Source organism: Archocentrus centrarchus, chromosome 19, assembly GCF_007364275.1.
Source record: "Archocentrus centrarchus isolate MPI-CPG fArcCen1 chromosome 19, fArcCen1, whole genome shotgun sequence".
NCBI lineage: Eukaryota > Metazoa > Chordata > Actinopteri > Cichliformes > Cichlidae > Archocentrus > Archocentrus centrarchus.
In genome coordinates this window covers 27,473,946-27,495,903 of record NC_044364.1, presented here as the reverse complement: position 1 = coordinate 27,495,903, position 21,958 = coordinate 27,473,946, and the positions used below count along the sequence as shown (strand labels likewise).

The 21,958-nt window shown below is 39.7% G+C and overlaps 1 protein-coding gene across 2 annotated transcripts in view; it reads left to right on the top strand.

Moving 5' to 3' along the window:
- tbkbp1 (TBK1 binding protein 1) overlaps positions 1 to 12,557 on the top strand; it is a 78,877-nt gene extending 66,320 nt beyond the window's left edge. The window contains exons 8-11 of one of the 2 annotated variants that reach the window (XM_030754672.1): positions 2,610 to 2,725; positions 8,068 to 8,085; positions 8,183 to 8,970; positions 11,891 to 12,557. In XM_030754672.1, the coding sequence (XP_030610532.1) occupies positions 2,610 to 2,725; positions 8,068 to 8,085; positions 8,183 to 8,970; positions 11,891 to 12,019 (1,051 nt within the window). In that variant the 3' untranslated portion in view covers positions 12,020 to 12,557. The remainder of the gene's footprint in view (positions 1 to 2,609; positions 2,726 to 8,067; positions 8,086 to 8,182; positions 8,971 to 11,890) is intronic. The other variant, XM_030754673.1, reaches the window with a different exon arrangement.
- Positions 12,558 to 21,958: the final 9,401 nt, after the last annotated feature.

Below are 21,958 nucleotides of genomic sequence, written 5' to 3'. Positions count from 1 at the left end.
GTGACCGCACAGTGACGAGAAGATTACCGCCAGATCATGTGGACTGCCGATTATCCGCACGTTACCATCCGAGGTCACCTTCCAGGTCCGTTTTGTGATTGGCTGAACTGTAGCAGGTTTGAAAAACATGTTTTATACAGGAAAAAAATAAAAGAAAGCGAGTCAGCTTCCACAGGCAGGTACAGGAATGTCTTTTCTTTAAAATGTCTGATCAGATCAGAGGTTAGATTCAGCCCACACTCATCTCCCACACAAACATATACAATGTACTCTTGCACCTGATCGATTCACTTACACAAGGCTTTTATCAATGCTGTATCAGCTTTATCACACCCCTCCTACGCACTGTAGCGTACATCGTACAGTACGCGCACAGTTACTTGCATGCAAGTGGAGAAGGAAATAAATGAAGGTGTGAGCCAAAGGAGAGACGTATGCTGGCAAACGTGCACTGTATTTTTAGACCTAAACAGACAAAAACACACACACACAAGACCTGGTTTCACAGACCTTCTAAAATGACTCAAAAAACACTGTTTATTTGTGATTAAATGCTTTGTGCATGCTTGCACTTAAGTGCAGGTGTTCACACTTGGCCGCGTGACTTGGAGGTGTTGCATTCTCACCAAAAGCAGAGGACAAACATTGTCAAAATGCACTAACAAAATTGAAACACGAGATAACACAAGTGTGAAAAGGAAGGAGTATGTCGCTCTAAAGAGAGAAGATTTGGTATACAACTGCATTTAGAAATAAAGCGCCCAAGCTGAGAGCCACCTGAGAGCACTGAGGAGAAGAAGCAAATACATTTTTTTAGCCACATAGCAATATTGATATTGTACAGCACGCTCCGCCCACCATGCCAGTAAGTAGCGTAAATGTTTGTTATTTTCCGATGGACACACTGAGTGTATTTACGTGTTTGTGGCAGTTACTTATCCAAAGCCACAAACAGGGAGATGGTGCATTTTTAGCCCTGAATCATCTGAGCGTTTGTACTGAGTTCCACCAACTCGTACCACAAAGAAGATGTTATTTGTAATACGATGGGGGCTGAAGGGGGTTTGATACCACCACTCTGTGTGTGAGTCACAGCAGGGCTTTGGAAAACTAGGTGGGCCTCCAATACAAAGCCAGCTACCCAGTGGAAGTTATGACTTCTCTTCTTTTCTCTTTTTTATTGTGAGATTAACTGAAAATGGATCCCTGACTTTATTTAGTTATTTTGTAGCAGGAGTTAAAATATGTGAGGATGGAGGCCCTTGTTGGCTTGGAAAGCACGTTTGTGCATACACGTCTTCACATGTTCCTCTAATACATTCCCATGTAGCAGGATTAAACGCACCAGTGGGACAGCTCAATTAAATTAGTGCGCGGGTGTGCCAGGGAGCATGTTTTGAATTTGACTGTGTGTTTTATTTGCTGTGTAGGCAGCAAATATGTGTGCTCTTTTCTTCTTCTTTTTTGTGTTAGCGCCGCAGTTGAAGTTCAGCAATGTTTCTCTTCATGCAATAGAAATCCCCAGTACATACAGATGTGGCGTTTGCATTTTTTTTATCTGCCACAATCTCTATGGAGGAATAAACTGAGTCAGATTCTCATCAGGAGGTTAAATTTGCTATCAGCGGTGCTTTATCAGATCTCGGCCTGGCAGCAACCCCGTGCTTCTGCACAACAAGCGTCTTTCTTTCCATGTTCCTGTCTAAGTGATGGTGAATATGTGAAAGCATGAGATGCTTTAATTGTTTTTTGAAGTTTTGAGAAAGAAGCAAAGATCAATAAATGCACCCTGCTGTGATGTGTTAAGGGATGCAAATTCCTGTTTTCATTTGTGGGAGTGATAATAACCCTAATTTCCTTGAAATGCAGGTCTTCATATGAGAAATTACTCAAACTGGCAGGTTAAATAGCTTATCTTAACAGATTTTAATCTAGATTAAAGTCTCTAATTCTCAATAAATGCTTTAATCTATTGCTCTCTCTGCTGGAATGAGTCAATTTCAGATCAGGACTACAGCGTTTATAAAAATTGTAAAAACATTTGAAATAAACAGTCTTATCAGATCCAATAGCTCTTGGCAGTGACTAACTACTAAAGTTGTGCAAAGATCTTCATAAAATCCTGTCTAAACTGTCAGATAAGTGCTCACAGAAGCAGTTTGTAAATCGATTATAGATATTAATCATATCTACCTGCATAATACTAAATGGCCTCACATTAATTTATATTGTAGATTTCAGATCAGTTTTTATGCCAATAAAAAAAGGCAAAGTCAGCTCGTTGCTATGGTTAAAAGACACGCAGCCTTGTTTATGAAATAGACTTGCTCGAGTCAGTACGGCTCCTTGGAGAGTCATGAGGCCTCTTGCGTGAAATGGTGTGATTTTATGCACTTCAATTATACACCATAACGTGAAATCTAAAAATATAAGCCTCTCAATTAGCCATTTCCTAATTTGTGAGGTTGTGTCAGGGCTGCAGAAACTCATTCGGTTTTAAGAGGAGTTGAAGCTGTTTTTTTGTAATGAAGCTGTAACACATTCTGTTAACACTGCAGTCTTCTATGGTAAATGTGATAATAACATAACTGCCTTGCTTCCTCGTTCAGGGTGAACTTGGCTCTGGCCTACACAGAGTTAACGGAGGAGCTGGGACGCCTGCGAGCGCTGAGCTCCAAGCAGACGGAGATCCTGAGGAAAGCCACGCAGGAGCAGGCTAGTCCAGGTTAGCATTACAGTTAAAACCAAAAACACAAAAACACCGTACATCAGTGATGTGGAGAGCTGCGATCAAGACCGTCTCACTGTTTTAATTATGCTGGAAGAATCTGTGTAATTTATTTGGGTGAAAGCCGCAACGTTACACTAACGATCACGCTACACTGCCTCATCTGTAACGCGTGTGCAAAAATACACATACTTCCTTCACTGTAATGTTCAAAAGGAATTGTTTTCATTTTTGCACTGAAATGATCCAACACCATGATCCACTGCATTACGTTTCTGCTTGTTTCTATATTTTCCTTTTTTATTTCAGTGCTCTCTGTAGTTGTGTGTAGGTGTGTGCGTAGGTGTATTTTTCTTTCTTAATCACAGAACGTTATAAAGTCACACTTTAGGTTGACAAGAACAAATCTTTAGACACACAGATTGATAAAATATCTTTAGTGTGACTTTTATTGTAGTGCCAAAATGATAAAGCATATACATTATTAATGTATGTGTTTATGTGTATTACTATGTATGTATTTATTTGTGAAATTATAATTTCACAAATAATTGATATGAATATATTTTTAAAAAATTTTACTTTATGTAACTAATACATGGATCACACAATTAGCTTCATAAACATTCTCCCAGAAATAAAAATGACTCTGTGTTTAATATAGAACATATAATGTTCATTATCGTATATTTCAGATATTGGTCAAATGAACGAGAATAATAATAAATATTTTATTTCAAAGCTAGTAAATCCTGGGCTCTGTACTAAATGACCTCAATGTATTTTTGTAAGTTATTTCAGCTGCTTATGTGCAAGAGTTCACTGAGCTGTGAGAGAACAGCATTCCTGCAGTGGATCTTTCAAGCGCTTTTATTTTGAAAGCTAAAGCAAAGACAGAAGCCTCTGAGCACAGTCGGGCAGTCACACAGTAGCTACCCAACCTAGCAGCTTGCCAGCTACAAGTAGCGTGCTTCCTAACACTCTCTAGAAATACAGTTTCTGTTTTTGTTGTTTGGACTTTGTTTTGTGAGTCTGTGATTATTAATATTAATTTCTAAGCTTAGCATAGCCATAGTAGGGTTACTGTTGGCACTGGTAAGCACTTCACAGCGAGCGTCCTTTGAATTCTTGAGGGAAATTTGTGCGCAGGCCTTCATGTAGGCATGCTAACATTTAGAGGCAGGGGAAGTCTCACTTTTAAAGTCTGTTCACACAATGATAATTTTAAGTACTACAGAGTGCGCTTTTCTAATGCCAGCCTTCTCGAGTTTAAGTAGTCATTTCAGAAGAATTTCCCCTGTGAGTGCTGCTATTATTATCACCGATGCATCAAAGTCAAAGTGCACTTTACAGTTTAATACTACAGGAGTCAGATAAGGTAGAACTAATTTTAGAAGAGCTGTCATTTTATTTTTCCATCAGCATATTTTATGTATAAATCATGCGTTCATAGACTATCCAGTAAACAGACTGTGAAGTAAATTTATTGGCTTAAAACTACAATGGTGTATCTGATAAATTAGTTTGAAAATTAAAAAAGTAAAGTTCCTCCAATTACTGTAGTCTCTGGAGCTTGAAAAAGGGCGACTTTATTTCTTTTTGTTTCTTGAAAATGTTTCACCTCTCATCCAAAGGGCTTCTTCAGTTCAGTACCTGCTGAAGTTATGACAGGGTGAACTTGAGATCACCAATAATTAATATAAATATATTTTATATAATTAATGCTCTTCAGCACCGAGACATGAGGTGAAAACTCTTTAAACACCTCATCGGGGCATTTTTGTTCGTGCCATTGTCAGAAAGTAGCTTGCAATTGTGATTTGTTGCAGCTGTTTTCTCATTTAAGAAATAAAGGTAGGAACAAACGCAGACACACTGTGGAGTAAAACCTACAAGTGCTAAACCCTGGCAACACCTTTCTCTTCCTGTGCGCATATTCACACACATAGCTAATGTCTCGCAACTGTGCATCTACGACCTACCACAAACCAAAAAATACCACACACACTGACAGTTTGTAAATGCTACAAACTGGAAAATAATGCTAAAAGAAAAGCCTCAATGAATAAGTGCTAACAGCTAACAGAGGGGAAAACACAGAAAACCCCAAACTGCATTTGGCTTCTCCTTAAGCCCGGGGCGTCTCTCATGAAGCTGGGAAATGCATCTTAAATGCCACTTCTGTTTCATTAGTTGCAGGATTCTGTGAGGGATACGGATGCCTCTTGGCTATCTTTAACACAAACAAATATTTTTCATGAATTGTTAAAATATTCAGGGAGGTGGGAATTTGTGTGGAGCCATTAAATTTCTAAACAGTCCCATCTGACTGTTTCCTTCTCATTCAGAGAGTGCTTCAGAGCAATAACACCCCCTCTCTTTTAACACCTCAACCAATCAGCCATAAATGATGTTTCCTCTTTGAAATGGGAAGTGGAGCTGAAGTGGTGACTACAGGGCTGACTGACTCATCAGCACGTCTTGTAATTACAGGAAATACTACAACTGTACTTGTGCAGATAAATCTTTTCATGAATACATAGAGGAACATAATGCGCATTTTTATTATCTGAAAATCATGTTTCAACATCTGAAGGAAGGTTCAGAACTTTCCAGTAATGACATCTAATAAAATGCATTATAGCCGTATCATTGCTAGATAATGAGCTGTAATAAAAATGTTATCTTTAAGAATCAGTTGCATTTTCTTCTCACTGCGCTTAAAGAAACTGTGTGGCAAAATCATGTAACTGACTGTTTTGGAACAAATCTGTTGTGACTGTGTACTTAACAGTTGCGCAAGGCTAAAGCATGCATTGACACCTGAAGACTTTGTACCAGACGTTGGTTATTGTATTCACGAGAGCCACAAGAAACACGCAACAACAATGACTGATATGTCATGGCTCACAGTTGTTGTTCTTCTCAAAGGTGTTGCATGAGGTTCGAGTCACAGTTCTGTGCACGCCAGTTAAAGTCTTGCGTAACAGTTTGGAAAAACAGACCCGGTGTCCAAAAAGAAATTGTCATGTTCACACTGAAACAAAAAGAGAGCCTCTCCAGATCTACTATTAATATTAGAAATTAAATAATGGGGACAATATACCCCATAAACATCTCCAACAAAAACCTGCAAGCAGATTAAAAACTACTAACACACTTTTGGCCTACAGCAACACCTGTAGGCCAAAAGTTGATCTGTTTTCTGGATCAAAATTCAGTAGAAGCTGAGACTATTCCCCATTAGTAACATCAAACTGTGATAATTCGCCATAGCCAAGTCAAAATACAAAAAGATCCTTGATGCCGAAATTGTGACAAATATCCAATCAGAATCTGTTAATTATGTCACGTGTTGTGTGCTTTAGTTGATCTACCAACCAACAGCCTGTTTAATAAATCCAAAAACAGATATACAGTACAGCATACAGTACTGTGCAAAAGTAAATGGTAAATGGACTGGTTCTTATATGGTGCTTTTCTTCTCTAATGCAACATGTTTGCATTCACCCGTTGATACACACATTCATATTTCTACGTATTTTACATTTAAGCCCCGAGTTTCCTCCGGTCCTCATCACGTCATCATCAGTGGTTTCATGCTGTGTGTTCCTGCGTCCCACGTTTCCGAGTTTTGTCCCTTAGTTTGTACACTCTGGCTCCTGACCAGCCCAGTATATATTCTACATGTTTCCCTTGAGTTTACCAGCAGAATAAAGCCGAGTTTCCCGATTTCAGTCCTGTCTCCATTTGGATCCAGCTTTGCCTGCCACACAGCACATGATGACACTCTACCTCCTGAGCCACCCTTCATTTCTTTATATTGTGCTAGGAAAAGGAAAATAGGTGCAGTAATTTACTGGCACATGCAAACATAGAAGAATAGAATAGAATGCCTTTATTTGTCATTATACAGAATATACAATGAGACTGGAACATAAATGAAAATACATACAGAAGGCAAAAACTGAGGTTGTATAATTCTAATGAACAATATTTGGTTTGATCACCTTTTCTCTTCAATAAGACCTGAAGTCTCTTAGGCAAGTTTTCTTTAGTCTTCAGGAACAGTTCTCCAGGCTTCTTGAAGAACATTCAAAGCTCTTCTATGGGTGTTTCTGCCTTTTGTTCTGGTCTCTGTCAGGATGATCCCACACTGCTTCCATAATGCTGAGGTCTGGACTCTGTGGAGGCCAATTACGTGACTGCTGGTGTTCACCTGTGTGTTTTTCTATCCAGATATGCTTTTACTGCATTGGCAGGATGTTTGGGATCATTGCCATGCTGTTGCCAATCAGATGCTTTCCAGATGGCATCGCATGATGGATCAAAAATCTGACCATACTTTTCTCCATTCATAATTCCATCAGTTTTGGCAAATGCAGCCCCGAACCATGACAGAGCCTCCACCATGTTTTACAGAAAGCTGTAGTCACTCACTGTTGTACCTCTCTTCTTATCTCCTATTTCAGATACTGTTCATCTGTGAGATGATTATTTTAAGGGCACGCTGCACATCATATTGCTAGTGCAAAAATAATATTTTATGCCTGTCAGACTGTGTTATCTTTTATTTTATATTATATTTATCTTATATTTTTGTAGATTCAACAAAAAAACTGGGAACAAGTTTATTGCTTGTTTTGTGTGTGTGTGTGTGTGTGTGTGTGTGTGTGTGTGTGTGTGTGTGTGTGTGTGTGTGTGTGTGTGTGTGTGTGTGTGTGTGTGTGTGTGTGCGCGCACTTGCCTAATGATACATTTAAAACTGGTTTCTTTCTAAGTTGTCCATCATGTTTAGACACAATGATGGGTCATCCCTTGAGTTAGGTGCTTTTTTTGCTTAAATGATTCACAGTTCAGTGTTGAGTGGTTTAACAAAAGAAAAAAAAAACACTCCTCAAAATGGTCCGGTGGTCCAGTACAAGGATTGGACTGACAATGAGTGGAAAAGCAGCCAATGTCCAACCTTCAGAAAGCCTGGAGAACTGTTGCTCAAGACCACCTCAAGAAGTCTGGCTCCTTGGAAGCAAAACACAAAGAAAAAAGTGGTGGTGGTGGTGGTGGTGCAAAAGACCACAGTACTGTATGAAAAGGAGATGTATGGAAACAGCTGGAGTTTTTCACCGGTGTCTGCCATGTATGAATAACTGCCAGCCCACTTGCAAGGAGCAGTGGTGGCTATACGAGTAAATGCATATATAGTATATACTGCATATTGTGTCTGACCTCACCATGGTGATTTGTGTTTTGTCTGTGAAGGTAATGCCCGATGTTTTTTTTCATGATGCCTTCAGTGTGAACAGATAAAACATTATTCATCTCTTTCTTTGTGCGCACAGTTGGAACAGGCCTTAAAAGTATGTTGCAGTACTTTTAACACTTGCCCATAGTGTGTAATGAATTATATAACATGTTGTTAAGATGCATTTTTTTCATTCCTCTCTGTTCCCTCAGTCCAGCTTCACTCTCCCATACACCACCAGCGCCACTCTCCAGTATCGCAGCGCCACTCGCCCATTCCACAGCGCCATTCTCCAGTCCCACCTCCACCACACCACTCTCCTATCCAACAGCGACGCTCTCCGGTGCTGCAGCGCCTCTCCCCGGACATGCACCGCCGGTCACCCATGCTGGACGTGAATGACGGACCGGCCTCTTACTCCTGCCGCCCACCCAGCCAGCACCTACGAGCCAGCTTTCAAGGTCGTCGCAGTTACTCTGAGGTTGCTGACCCCTCAGCTTACCAGTGCCCACCCCGCTTCTCTCTGGACCCGGTCTCCACACTGCCTAAACCACGGCCCTACGTTGAGAGCTACTCAAAACAGCAGCCCCAGCATGTAGGCTCTCCTCACAGTGGACTGCAGCACAGAGGATCCCCATCTCCCCATCAAGGTGGAGCAGGGGGAGACGGAGGCCTTGGTGAGAGCTCCATGCGCCACTCCAGAGAGATGCCATTTCCACTGTCAGAGGTGGCCCACCTTCACTTTGAGCCCCCTCCTCCTTCCACACCAGCCCCTCAACCACCACAATCCTCTGAGGATGAGGAGGAGTGGACCTGTCCACATCCCATCAGCCCACCGAGGACACTGGGCGTGCTCTCTGCCGCCGTGCCCAGTGGTGTCATGAGGGGCCCGGCATCGTGCTCAGCCTTCCCTGCCCCTCAGAGGTCTAACACCCTCACCTGTCACCCGCAGCCAGGATACATGTCAGCAGAGCATGCTCAGTCCTGGCCTTCAATCAATGTGAGTTCAAATTAAGTTTGTTACATCTGTGTAAAAGTGTTAGTACTGCTGCATGTTTGCGTTACTTTCAAAGCATTAACTTGAACTCTGTGTTCATTTTGTCAGAGCTGCAGTTGCCGTAGACCCATTTTTAACATTTCCACTAAGGGTAGCTTTCTCATGCTTAATCATCTTAAAGTCCATGCCTTAGTTCCTTTAACAGAACACTGAAGAATGTTGAGAAATACATTTCTCAGCTTTCTTGTGAGATACTAGAAGTTTGATACCAATCTTATGACTGTGCATTTAATACAGAGATGGAGTCAAGATGTGCTCAGACCAACTTAGCAAAAAGGGGTACGGGTGTGTGTGTGAAGTTAAAACACATGCCTTAAAACAATTCTTATTATAACAAATTAAAATATTTCAGTTATTCAACCTATTAAGGAATAAAACAAATATACATTCAGGATTTTTTTTTTTTTTATGTATCAGGCTGTAAAGAAAAAATCATCTGGTCCGTACCAGGTTCTAAACTTATGTAAATACAACCTCAGATACACAACAGCACATGATTACACCGTGTCATTATTTATTTAATAAAGACTAAGAAAAAATGCTGAAACACTTTGTGAAAAACTAAGTACACAATTAGTTAACACAATGCCAAGGAGGAACGACATCAAACTCTAAGGGTTAGATTTATAGTCTATTCAGAGACCAAAACAAAATGTGCTCATGTGTGGTTGGCTTTTGGTTGTCAAGAACAATAATCCTCTTACATTTGTATTAGAGAGGAAAGATACGGTACAGTTTGGTTAATTACAATTATATCACATGTGCTGCATTCTTTAATTTATGATAGAGCAAGTCTAGTTGTGAGCCTAAGTTTCTAAGTTAAGTTGACTATACCAAGGCATAGTTGTGGTGTTATTGTAAAGCCACAGACTCTTCAGATGGAGAAGGCTGAGGAGGACATATGAGTCAACTTAGACTTTTACGCTTAAAGCCACAGTTGTTTTCCAATTTCCTATTGACATTCTTGTTTTTTGTTTTTTTTAAACATGATGATGCAAGTTCGCTAACCTTTCAGGGGGAATGCACTGATTTCCCCTCAATAAAGAGAAAATTTGTATTACTGCATTTTCTGAGAGGCAAAAGCGTAATAAATTACCTCAAACTACCCAGCTTGAGTCAGTGTTGCAAGCTGTGAAGATGAAGAACGCACTGCATCTAAAGTACAGATGTGACCAGTGTAACGTCACTCACGGGTTCATGAAATCCGGTTCTAAGTCATCATGAGCCGATCTGACTAAACAGCACTTGAAACCTGAAACTGGTTGTTTCACTAGTTGTTTTTCATAGACTTCAATGAAATCAGACTATTTTATTTTTTTTAGCCAGAGGAGTTCCCCCCCCCCCCCCCCCCATTTAAAGAATACACTTCCACATTTGCTTTACGACATCCGTCTTCTGGACAGCTTATCCTGGGTGTCGAAGCTCCTAGCTCACCTCAATCTCTGTTTGAACCATCATCACTGTAGTTGCAGTGGGTTGCGTGCGTACTTTTGACTTTTGACAAGAAGAGAGAAAGAATGAGTGGGCTTATGGATCATATTTGTGGTTATGCTGCAACACATAAGCTCTGAATGCCCTAAACTTAAAGGGGAGCACTTATGCTAATGTCCAACACCACATTTTTATTCTTGGATTCTACTAGCATAAGATGACTCACACACAAAAAAAATCTCATACCAGCTTTGGTGTAGTCCCAAAGTTCATCCATTTCCTGAAAAAAGCTGTTGCCCCTGCCCTTAAAGGCAAGCTTGAACAGCAGGTAGGTGGAACTATTGTGCTCACAGCCAGAGCTAAGGATATCCCATAATCAGCCAAGAACAGAAAAAAACTGTCTAAAAAAACTGAAACCTGGCATTCAGATCAGTCTAAAGTCTGGGATGAGTACCCACTGATGTAATAGTATATATATGCAGCTGTGAAAAACAAAGCATCTTCTTACAGGTCTAAGATTTTACGTATCAGGACATAACAATAAAAACATCTGCTCCTTACTGGGTTCTAAAATGATGCAAATACAACCTCAGATGGCATATTACACCAAGTCATTATTTATTTAACAAAAGCTGAACCAAAATCCAGAAGCAGTGTGAAAAGCTGAGCCCACCCTTACCGTTTCCATGGGAATTAAGAGGTTAAGTAGCAGCTGGGCGCTGCTGATCAAATACACTTGATTTATGTGTAGCAGATTAGTGTAACCACCTCTATAAATCAGATGCGTTGTCAGTTAGCTGGTCTGGTAAAAGCACCTTTAGCAACAATAACTTCAAGTAATCATTTTCTGTATGACTTTTTCAGTTTCTCACATCGTTGTGGTGGAATTTTGGTCCACGGTGACTTTTTCATTATGTCGTAATATGTAAAACCTTAGAACTGAAAGAGGGTGTACTTTCTTTTTCGTATGACTGCATATGACAGAAAATCTGAAAAAATGCAGTAGGTCCTCTTTAGCTTTAAACAGATGAGGCTTTATTTTTGTAACACTGAGTTATAATCGAATGTACTTAATGAAACAAAAACATGAAACTGGTCTTTAGTCACTCTTACTAAGAAAGCAAATATGCAAAATTGTGAAAATGTTTTCTAGTGTAATAAATCCACCTGGCTTTACTACACGTTTGTCTATTTTTAAAAGCCTTTTGTGTGAGTCTGAACTGATCACTCACCCTGCAATGATGCAATTGTGCTGCCTCCCACGGACTGACTAATACTATCCGGTGAAGTTGAGGACCGCATGTGATTTAACCTGATAGTGACTGTGTGTGTGTGTGTGTGTGTGTGTGTGTGTGTGTGTGTGTGTGTGTGTGTGTGTGTGTGTGTGTGTGTGTGTGTGTGTGTGTGTGTGTGTGTGTGTGCTGTTCTGCAGCTCTGGATGGAGACGGAGGAGAGTGACATGAGGAGCTGCCCTCTCTGCCAGCTGATATTCCCGGTCGGTTACCCTGACGATGCCCTCATCAAGCACATTGACTCCCACCTGGAGAATAGCAAGATATGATTGTCATGGCAACCAGCCCGCACACATCTGCGCGCTCTTCTTATAGATTATGTAAGAGGTTAGCAGACATGACCAGAGGGAAATTCAAATGTACACAAACAGGCCATCCATTTAGGGCGTGAACCAGTTAGCTACTACATGTGTGATGCTATAGGTAGGGGTGCAAAATGGCGCAGAGGTTTATTTTATTTTGAGGCATTTAAATGCAGGTCTTTGAATAAAGGGTCTACATGCAGAATCCCTCACTGATTGCCCCTAGGACAGATCTGCCTGTATAATCACTGGCTCTGGTTGCTGCTATTTCTTTAGAAGTCTTGTTGTGCATTGTTCAGGCAGTTTAGGGTATTGTGTTTGTTTGGTTTTTTTTTTTTTTTCTTTTTTCTGCTATATGGTGTGGATTTGATTCAGCAAAGTAAGGTGTGAGAGGCACACTGGCAGGTTCAGGGGCTCTGCATGCCAAAATGTTTGTCCATCAGTAAAAGTTCAGGGAGCTATGGCGCAACTATTCTCACCTCTTAGCTTTAAATATTCCTGCACACACACACAAACACACACATAGTGCAGTTTATTTTACAGAGGACCAGTAAGAGCCAAGGACAATGCCCTGGTAGAAGTTGGTCTAATGAGACGCTCTGAGAAAGTTGTTTTACGTTCGTGACACTGAAGGAATGAGAGTTTGATGCCAGTTTCACTTCTCTGAAACCAGGAAGTGTGGCAGTTGAGAAAGCATAAAACATTCCAGTCTTTCATTTCATCTGCTGACAAAGAAAAACTGACAAACTGGAGAACGTGAACCTGAAAGTATGTTTGGATCAGCCAGAAGGCTGCAGATTTATGCTGACTGTATCTTGATGTTGCCCTGCAGGGCAGGGCACCGATGATGATGATGGCACTTTAAGTGGAGGGAATTTTTAGTCAGTATATACCTTTTATGCTTGCAGCCTCTTCAGATCGTATCTTAGCCCTTTCAGCTAGCATAGCCTATACAATGTATCAGTTTTCAATCCCTATATATATTTTCAATATGTCATTTACTATTTATATTGTCTATCTGTAAGGCAAAAAAATATGAATATATATTTTTGCAAATCTTAATGCACCACATGTCTCATGCTGGTGAAAAAAAATCTTTCCCATATGCTTACATGCTGCTACATACAGCAGAGTTGGAGCTCAAAATCCCACTGAATGGGATACTTCTGTACAAATATTAACTGGGATTCTTCTCAGTCTTCCTTGAGATCTGACCTTCGTAAAAGATTGATGTCACAACTGCCCAGACCGCCCAACAAAAAAACTCAAACACACAGCTGGTTGCATGAGATCAAGACATCTGACCTGCTTTGAAGAAAAAGTGGCAGGCTTTTTAGCGTCCTATTTTTACTGTCTCAGAGATCTGACATCAGAAACACTATCGCCAATCAGCAAAGTTATCTCTCCAGGGTTTAAGCAAAGACAAGACTCTCTCTTTTTTTTTTTTTTTTTTGATACGTGTTTCATTTTCACCACAGGGGAACTCGAGATCTGCTTGTGGGACCTGAACTTTTTGAACACAAAAAGTGGAAAAAAACAAAAAAAACAAAGTTACATTGATGTCACCTAATCTGAGGTTTTCAGTTACATGTGCAGTTTCTAATGTATGGGGATGTCCCTACAAAGCCAACCATGCATCTCGACTGGTTTGAAGTTGCTAAAGAGATAAATGCAGCAGATTAGAGCACACAGGGCAGCGACTGTGACAGCAGGATGACGGACGTGTACCATGATGTGATGCACTCTTGAGCAAATCACTGAATCACTACAAACTCTGGATGCTTTGAGTTTTTTATGAAGGTTTAGAGGAAAGAGTTTTCTAAAGGGTGTGAACAAATACCAGTTTAAAGGATAGCTCTGGTTTATTTCCACTTGGACCTAATTTTAGTAGGTTACATTTACTATTGGTTCTGATAACCCTGTAATCACCCGGTTAATTGCTGAGGACTCAAAAAATGGCAACATTAATGAAAAAGTTCAACACACTAGCCAATCGAGCTTCCTCAGTTTTCTTGATACAGTGAACATTGGCATTTTTTGAACATTAAAGGCCATAACTTGACTTTTTTTGATGACTGGAACTGATAAAAAAAAAGAAAAGTTATTAAAGGACTCAACAGTAAAGTTTTGAGACATTAGCAAGCTTGTTAGCTCATTAGCCTAGCTTCTTCGCCAATAGGACACCAAGTTAAAACTTTCAAAAGATCTGTTTGCTCAATTTTTGCATCATGTGTTCACCATATCACTGCCTCTTAGTGTTTAAAGTGGCATCAAAGTTGGGAAAACAAAGAGTGAACACAAAGACTTGTGGATGCTGTTATTAAGCTGTTATTAAGAATTATAGTTACATGGCAAACATTGCCGTGGTCGCCTGTAGTTTGGATGGAAGACACAACTCGTCTGCAAAGATTTGCCACTTGCCGAGTGGTTGCAGAACCGAGGACCACTAAGCAAAACGCAGAAACAGAGACTGCTCACCTTCAAAGTAAAGGTGGTGTCATTTGAGACATTTGGTTTCAGTGTTAAAGATTCAGATTTTACTTTGAAGGTCAACGTTCTCCATTTCTGGTTTGTGTGACCACTGCTCAGTGGTCATTTAGACAATTTGGCGTCTTCCACGCCGGCTATTGGTGACCACAGCAATCTGCTAGTGACCACAGCAATCACAAGGAGGTTTTTGGGGCAGCACCCTTCTTTGCGACCATTTTCACCTGGTGACTGCCAGCTACCTGCACCAATCACTAATCGCTAATCAGTCTGGGTATATTCATTTTCCCCCGAGCAACTCTGGACTGCCAAGCGGTCACTGACCAGTATCTAAGTTTATGTGACCGAGACCTTAGAAAAATGTGTTCAGCACTGAAAAAATCATCAGCTTGATTCTAAAAATTACATTTTTCTAATCCAAACTAAGTGGTTGTGGTGCCTAACCAATCAGGCAGCAAAACATAAAAATAGGAAGTGAGGATGGCATTTTCAACAAACATCAAATGCTGCAGTAAAACAACAATCACTCAGCATTATCATACCCGTTTTCAAAAAGTGTCTAAATCAGGAAATCAAGTAAACGTAGCACAAAAAGTATAGTTTATATCTGGAAAGCAGTGAAAAGCAGTAACACAAACTGTCATCTCAGCTTTCATCTCGATCATCTGAAAGCTTGTTGTAAAAACAGGAATCTGTTACATTATTACCTTCCTGTAACAAGAGTGTGTTAGAAGCTACAATCCTGTAGCTTCATCAATTTTGTATTTTCTTGATCTCAAATTGAACCTTATGCAAAAAAAAAAAAAAAAAAACTGTTTGATTTGCTTTACATGGATTGCTCTGTGTTACTGTGTTGTTTGCATGAAGTGATAACGGGGGACATTTAACAAAGAGTTTCTGTCATCCTGTAGCTGAAATCTATACTGTGGATGATTCATTTTTCATTTTCTTTAATAGGAGGAGGGTAGGGGGTGAAGAATGCAGTACTTGACACCTACCCTAACCAATTTCCTGGGGGAAACCCTAAAAAATATTCAGAATTTCACAAGAAAATGGTAAGGTTCAGAGAAGTTCAAAATACATAAGTGTAGCAGATTTTTATACTTGGGTGAAACGGATGACTGCTTGTGTTTCCTGCCCAGTATGATTTATTTTTTAATTATCTTGTTACACAAAAATAAGATGGCGACCACGAGCTTATTGTTGACAGAAAAACTGGATTCAAATACACCAGAATTGTCCTTTAAAAAACTGCATCCTGAGGTTTACAGTAACTTCAGTCTTCAATCGAAGAGGGCTTTCATGTCTGCAGAGTATTCTATACTGTCTGTACAGTTTGTAACTATATCACTATGTGTACAATATTTAAGGCTGTGTATAGACAGATATTTTGCAAGTGTGTAATACTAATGAAACACGTAATCTATTACTCAACAACTTCAAATTGGAGTGTCTGTAAATCAATATGTATACACAATCCTAGCCAACACCACACTAAATATAAATTATATGTGCGTTACATGCCAGTACTACTCTACAACGTTCCTCTTTTACTCACCAAGTAGTGGTACTTCCTATATTCAACCCATATCCAAATAAAGTCACATCATGTGGATAAAAATGAATGTTTGTCTTAAGGTTTCAGTCATTACAGAAACTTTTTGACACGTTTTGTCTGATCTGATTGATAGCGCAGCAACGGCACAAGAATCCAAACATACGCAGCTGTCTATCTTTGTGGATGATGGTGTAATGTTGCACCAAAAATGATTTGTGCAAGAGCAGAAAACTGAAAACACATACAGCAGTGCACTGTAAACTTTAATTTAAAGGGGACCTATTATGCTTTACCTTTTTTCTGCTCATATTCAAACACGGCCAAAGTTTCAAATAATGAGGCCAATGCATGTACAGTTAATCCCTTTGAGCCAAAAGCTCCGGCTTCAGACTGTTTAAACACCATTCAGCAAGTCACCTTTTGTTTTTGATGGGCAGCCAATCAAAAGGGGGAGCTGGAAGGGAGTTAATTATGTTGTTTAATCCAGCAGAGTCCTGAAGAGTCCCATAATATGTCCCCTTTAAGTTACAACTTGATTTGCTCACTACGATTTGTATTTCTTTACTTTTGTATCTTTTGCCTGAGGACCTATATTTGGTCCTAACCAAAGAAAATTATTTCCTGCAGTTTCAAAAATTGAGGGTATGCTTGGCAGTTTGTTCATGTCATATATGGGAAGATGTTGCACTGTGGTTAATGCTGGCTCTTGCTCAACCACAAACTTTTGGCCAGCAGCAGCAGCAGCAGTGCAGGATGATCACACCCTGCACGAGTTCACAATGAGATGCACACGGATGTTTACACAGCAACACATCCGCGTACACACAAGCAGCCCCGAGGCCCACCGAATGACGCTTCCAATCGCTGGTTCAGGTTTTAAATGTTTAATTTCTGGGTTTTATTTCCACCAGCTGCCATGGTTTAGAAAGTCAGTGTCAAACTCTAAAGTGGCCACGCTTTCTGCTTATTTTTTGTGTCTTAACAGCATACTGGCTCCTTCGGTTTACTCAGGAGACTCACAGAGACACAAACAGCAGCTGAAAGATCAGCTCTGCCAGCATTAGATTAAAAATTAAATATATTACTGTGTCATGAAATCTCAGTCTAAATTTCCTTCAGATTTACTCAGGAGACACATAGCTAGGTCCAACAAAGAGCTGCAGCTAAAGTAAAGTCCGATTTTTCCATTGTTGTACAGCTCCACTCACCCATCAGTAACTATGTGAGTCAGGTTGCTTAACTGGGAAACCTTCAGCGCACACGGAGACCTCAGCACTAATGAACTCTCCGCAACACTAACGAGAAGTAATATTTATGTGTTTGAGTAATGTGTGGTGGAGCAACACTGCTGGCATTAAACAACTTTAATGAGCATAAAGAAAACAGCCACAGAGCTGCATAAAGAGACGGCTTTTTTTCTCTCTGTTTGTAAATATTCTATTAAATAAACTGGAACTTGCACTGAAATGAGGTGTGATCTCGCTTCTTTATGCTCGCGCTATGATGTCATTTCCTCAGCTCCATTTTAACATCCTGTTTTCTTTGACCAGTATTAATTTTAGAGCTTGAGCTGCACATTAGAGCTACAGGTGGTGCATAGATGTTCAAATAAACAACATCTGGAGGAGCGCTCTCAGATTTCTTTGCTTTTCAAAAAATCTTTACAAGCATAAATAATGCTCTGAAATGTGAAATTATAATACAGTAGCTTTTCTGCATAAAATATATTTTATTAAGAAGCTAAAAATGTGTACATAAGAGTGCGAACTATGCCTTTGCATATCGGCACCCTCCTAAAATAATAATTTGGGGGTTTTTTTCAGGAAAGACAAAAGGCAAAAGTAAGTTTAATTAAAAAGTGACTTTAAAATGCCATTACTTTAAGAAGCCGATGATATGGAGGCAGAGCTAGGAATGTTCTATATTTTTTTACAGTTTAGTTTGCACGTGCACAATACTAGAGTAGAAATTCATATTGAAAACTTTAAGTTTTTTGCAATAAAACAGCTTTCAAACAGATGTCCTGCATGTTAAAGTCTGAATATGTGTTGTGCACAATCATTTTAGAATAATGTGACGCTACAAAGTATTAAAAAAAATGCATTCACCACTTGTTGGATGTAGCAAGACTCAGTACATCCTTTGTACACATAAAAAGCTGCACAAATACAAATGAAAGCTGTGATGGACGCATGTCTGAGTGTTGTTGTGGCTGAAGGAACTAGCAGAGTCCTTGAGAGCAGAAATGATGTTAGTTTCAGTCAGAGCAAAATCTGCTGCTGCTGCCCCCCCACCCCCACCCTCAACCCCAATCACCATACAATACCTCTGTGATGTTGTGGGTATGACATAGTGCAAAGGGTCAACTTCAAAATAGAAACAGACTGATAGAGACCTCAAACGGTTGTTATCTATTAATCTGGTTAAACAGTTTTCTGTGAGTCACTGAGGTCTTTGTTTGGAATTACTCTGAACGTTCATGAAGACGTGCAACTGGAGCATTTATGAAAGAACACACAGAAAACGTTCACTCGTGTAATCATACATGCATCATGGTGCAGATTACAACCTTTATAAATATTTAGAAAAAATATTCTTAGGAGACCTTATTTATTTTATTTTATTTAAGCCTGTCAGTTTGCAAAATCAGAATCATGACCCGAATATACCAAACATATTTGCTTTTACAAGAAGAGCTCTGTAAGTTCTCTATAGGCTACTCTTGTTAATGATTGTCTTTTTATTTTATTTATTCATTCATTGCTTTTACTCAGGAGACCTTTATTGTTGCACAAGCATGGCTGAAGGCTATTTATTGATAACTGAAACTTAGTGGTTTTAAGTTTAAAAAAAGAAACCTGTCAGCTGTACACAAAGGTTGTTTTCAATGTTTTCAGGGTTAATGCATCTGCCATGTGTCTAACATCTACACAGGGCTTTATTATTTCAAAACAGATCAAAACAGTTCGCTGGAAGTGCTTCTGACGCAGAAAATGTCAACACTTTTTTATGAAAATGCTGTTTTGTATAAAGTGGAGGCCGTTTTTGTTTAAATCATGGCCTCCATCCTTCAGCCACCACCTTTCTTACCAAATTTGTCTCCTGCATCTTCAGCTGTGTGCCGCTAACCTCAATGCTTAGACTACCTCAGGAAAAAGAAAAATGCACCCACCCATCCGGGCCACAAAACCACAAACTCTGTTAAACTTATGAGAAGCTATATATGCAGCAGGCCTGCAGAGAGAAGTAAGACAGAAAAACCACACAAACTTTGTCAATAAGCGATGAAAAGCTGCACTTTCTGTTCACTGATCAAAAACAACGACTTCACTTTGTACTTACAAACTCCCAAACAAGAGCACACCTCAAAATAGTTTAAATGCACATCGACATCCACCAGCATGCCTCTCACAGATGTGCATATGTGTGTGTACATATATATATATATATAAAGTTGTTGTTTGTTTATCTGTTTTTTCATTTCTGTATTAATTTTGCTTCACTTAAAGAAGTTGCTGTTTAAAAACTATGCTGAAGCTGTTGGGCCCTTGAGCACAGAGCTAACTCCAGCTTCCTAACACAGACATGAAAAAATGCACATTAGTAACAATAAATTAAGACTTTAAATATCACTAATGACATGGTAACTGGTTTTGTTGCTTGCGATGACGCGTGCTGACAGTTTTGGTATCCACCACCTTTGATTTGAAAGAAGGGGCCTTTCTGCTTTTTACAGCTTCTTTGTTTTTAATCTGGGGCTCTGCTAGAATAGCTTTGTATGACTCACAATTCAAAATAATCTTTTTTTTTGTCTTATGCTGGACCTCGATGCAGCGCCTCAGTTAATCCTCAGTCTGTTTCAGCTCCTCGCCCTGTGCGCCAACTTTCCTACGGCCGGCTTCCCCTCGTAAACAACAGGTTTAAGCAGCACTTGGGTTGGACTTCTGTGCTCAGCCACACTGTGATGACAGTGTTAGCGGGTATCTATTCTCACTGACATCATACAGATCCAAAAGTAGAAAAAAACAGTCCAAAACCGTAAATGCATTAACTGCATTTACTTGGTCTATTAGGAGCAGCCTGAGGCCTGATCCACACAGTTGAGAGGAGTGCCGAAATATCAGGTGAGGGAAACAGCAAACTGAAGTTTTGTATTGGCGCAGCCGGCATTTACACGTTTAAAACAGCAGCAACATACAAGATGTGGACATAATGAAGCACTGTTACAAGTTCACATCACACTGCAGTCACAGTTAAAAAGTTGAAAGCACTTTGAATATGCTGTATTTATTTTCAGGTGCTGGTAGTGTTTAATACTTACACTAGAAAGCAGTTGAGTTGTGTGGGAGTCAAAGATGCTGACAGTCACTGAGGTTTCCAGTTTCCCTCAGCTACTATTTTTCCACATTTGGTGCAAGCCCAGAGAGGCCAAATTCTTGTAAACATTGTACTTTTACAGTAAATCCACAGTGAGCTCAGCCAGAGCAGCAAAGCTACACATCTGTATTCATATTTAAACACTGCACAGAAAGTGAAAATTCTTCCTTTCACATTAAGACTTTTGACTCGCTGAAAATGGCTCAACAGTAAATCATCAGTGTAAAGAGAACGCTGGGTTTTCTTATTTGCAGGTAAAGAAGATCCTATGTTTTGTATCCATGAGGGAAGTGTTTTACTAGCCCACTAGATGGCCACATAAACCACATGAACCACAGAACTTTACCCCACCTCACTGTACTCCAAAGCATGGATCAACGTTTACATGCTGAAAAGAAAAGCAAAAACAAGCCCTGTTAACGGTCTATTCTCTTGATTTAAAACATATGATTATTCATTCAAGTGTCAACAATAAAACCCTCTTAATTAGCAACATTGTCCACACGATACAAAGGATATATTTACTGTTCTAACATGTCATCATCTGTTTGCACTTATTAAAAGATTTTGACTTCTGTCACTGTCCTGAGGTCAGTCTAAATTACCTCATAATCCAGAGGTTATTATGGTCCAAATATGATAATACTATAATGTTTTCACTTGCAAAAAAATGTTGCCACGGTCCAAAAGGTCCTTAATCAACAATATAGTTTTAATTTTCCACAAACAGTCTCAGCTTCCAAAGACTTTTCTTATTCTATTCCTCCGTGTCCACATCTGTTTATTATTATTATTATTGCTATTTATTTAATTGTTTAGTATCTGAGCCTTTTTGAAAACTGCACACGGGGACAATGTGCTTGAAAACTGGCCTAACTCATAAAGCTGTTTCACTTTGTAGCTGCAAATTTCTGATCCTCAGAGACTGTTTTGATTGACAGTCTCAGTTCAGCAGTGCAGGAGTCGCTGTTTCCCTGTAAGCAGGAAGTATCATGAGGCACACACACACACACACAAAAAAAAATCACAGTTTCAGTTTAAGAACTGAAACAAATCAATCAACAAGAAAGTGATTGACGGTGAGTGCACGTGTAATTGGCTGTAAAAGCAAAGTAAGTAAGTGTTTACAGGAAGGTGGAAGGAGAAGAACTGATAAGAGGAAATATACTGCAGTATGAGTCAATGGATTTTACACAGCTGCTCCTTTTAAAAATCTTGGGTTTGTTTGTTGCTGTTGTTGTCAGCTAACAGCAGCTAATGTGCCTCTGAATGTAGCACACATGCCAGCAGTTTTTTGGTAATAGTTCTAACCTCAGAGCGGACTTTACAATCATTTCCATCTCTATTATTATTCCTGTACTCTGGTAGAGTAACTGTGTAATTCACAGTCAAAATAATCCTCATTTGTCTTAAACTGGGCCGCAGTGCATCCCTCAGCTTTCTGAAAGAAGTTGTTTTAGGGCTCTTTAGGCTAACTTTCTTCT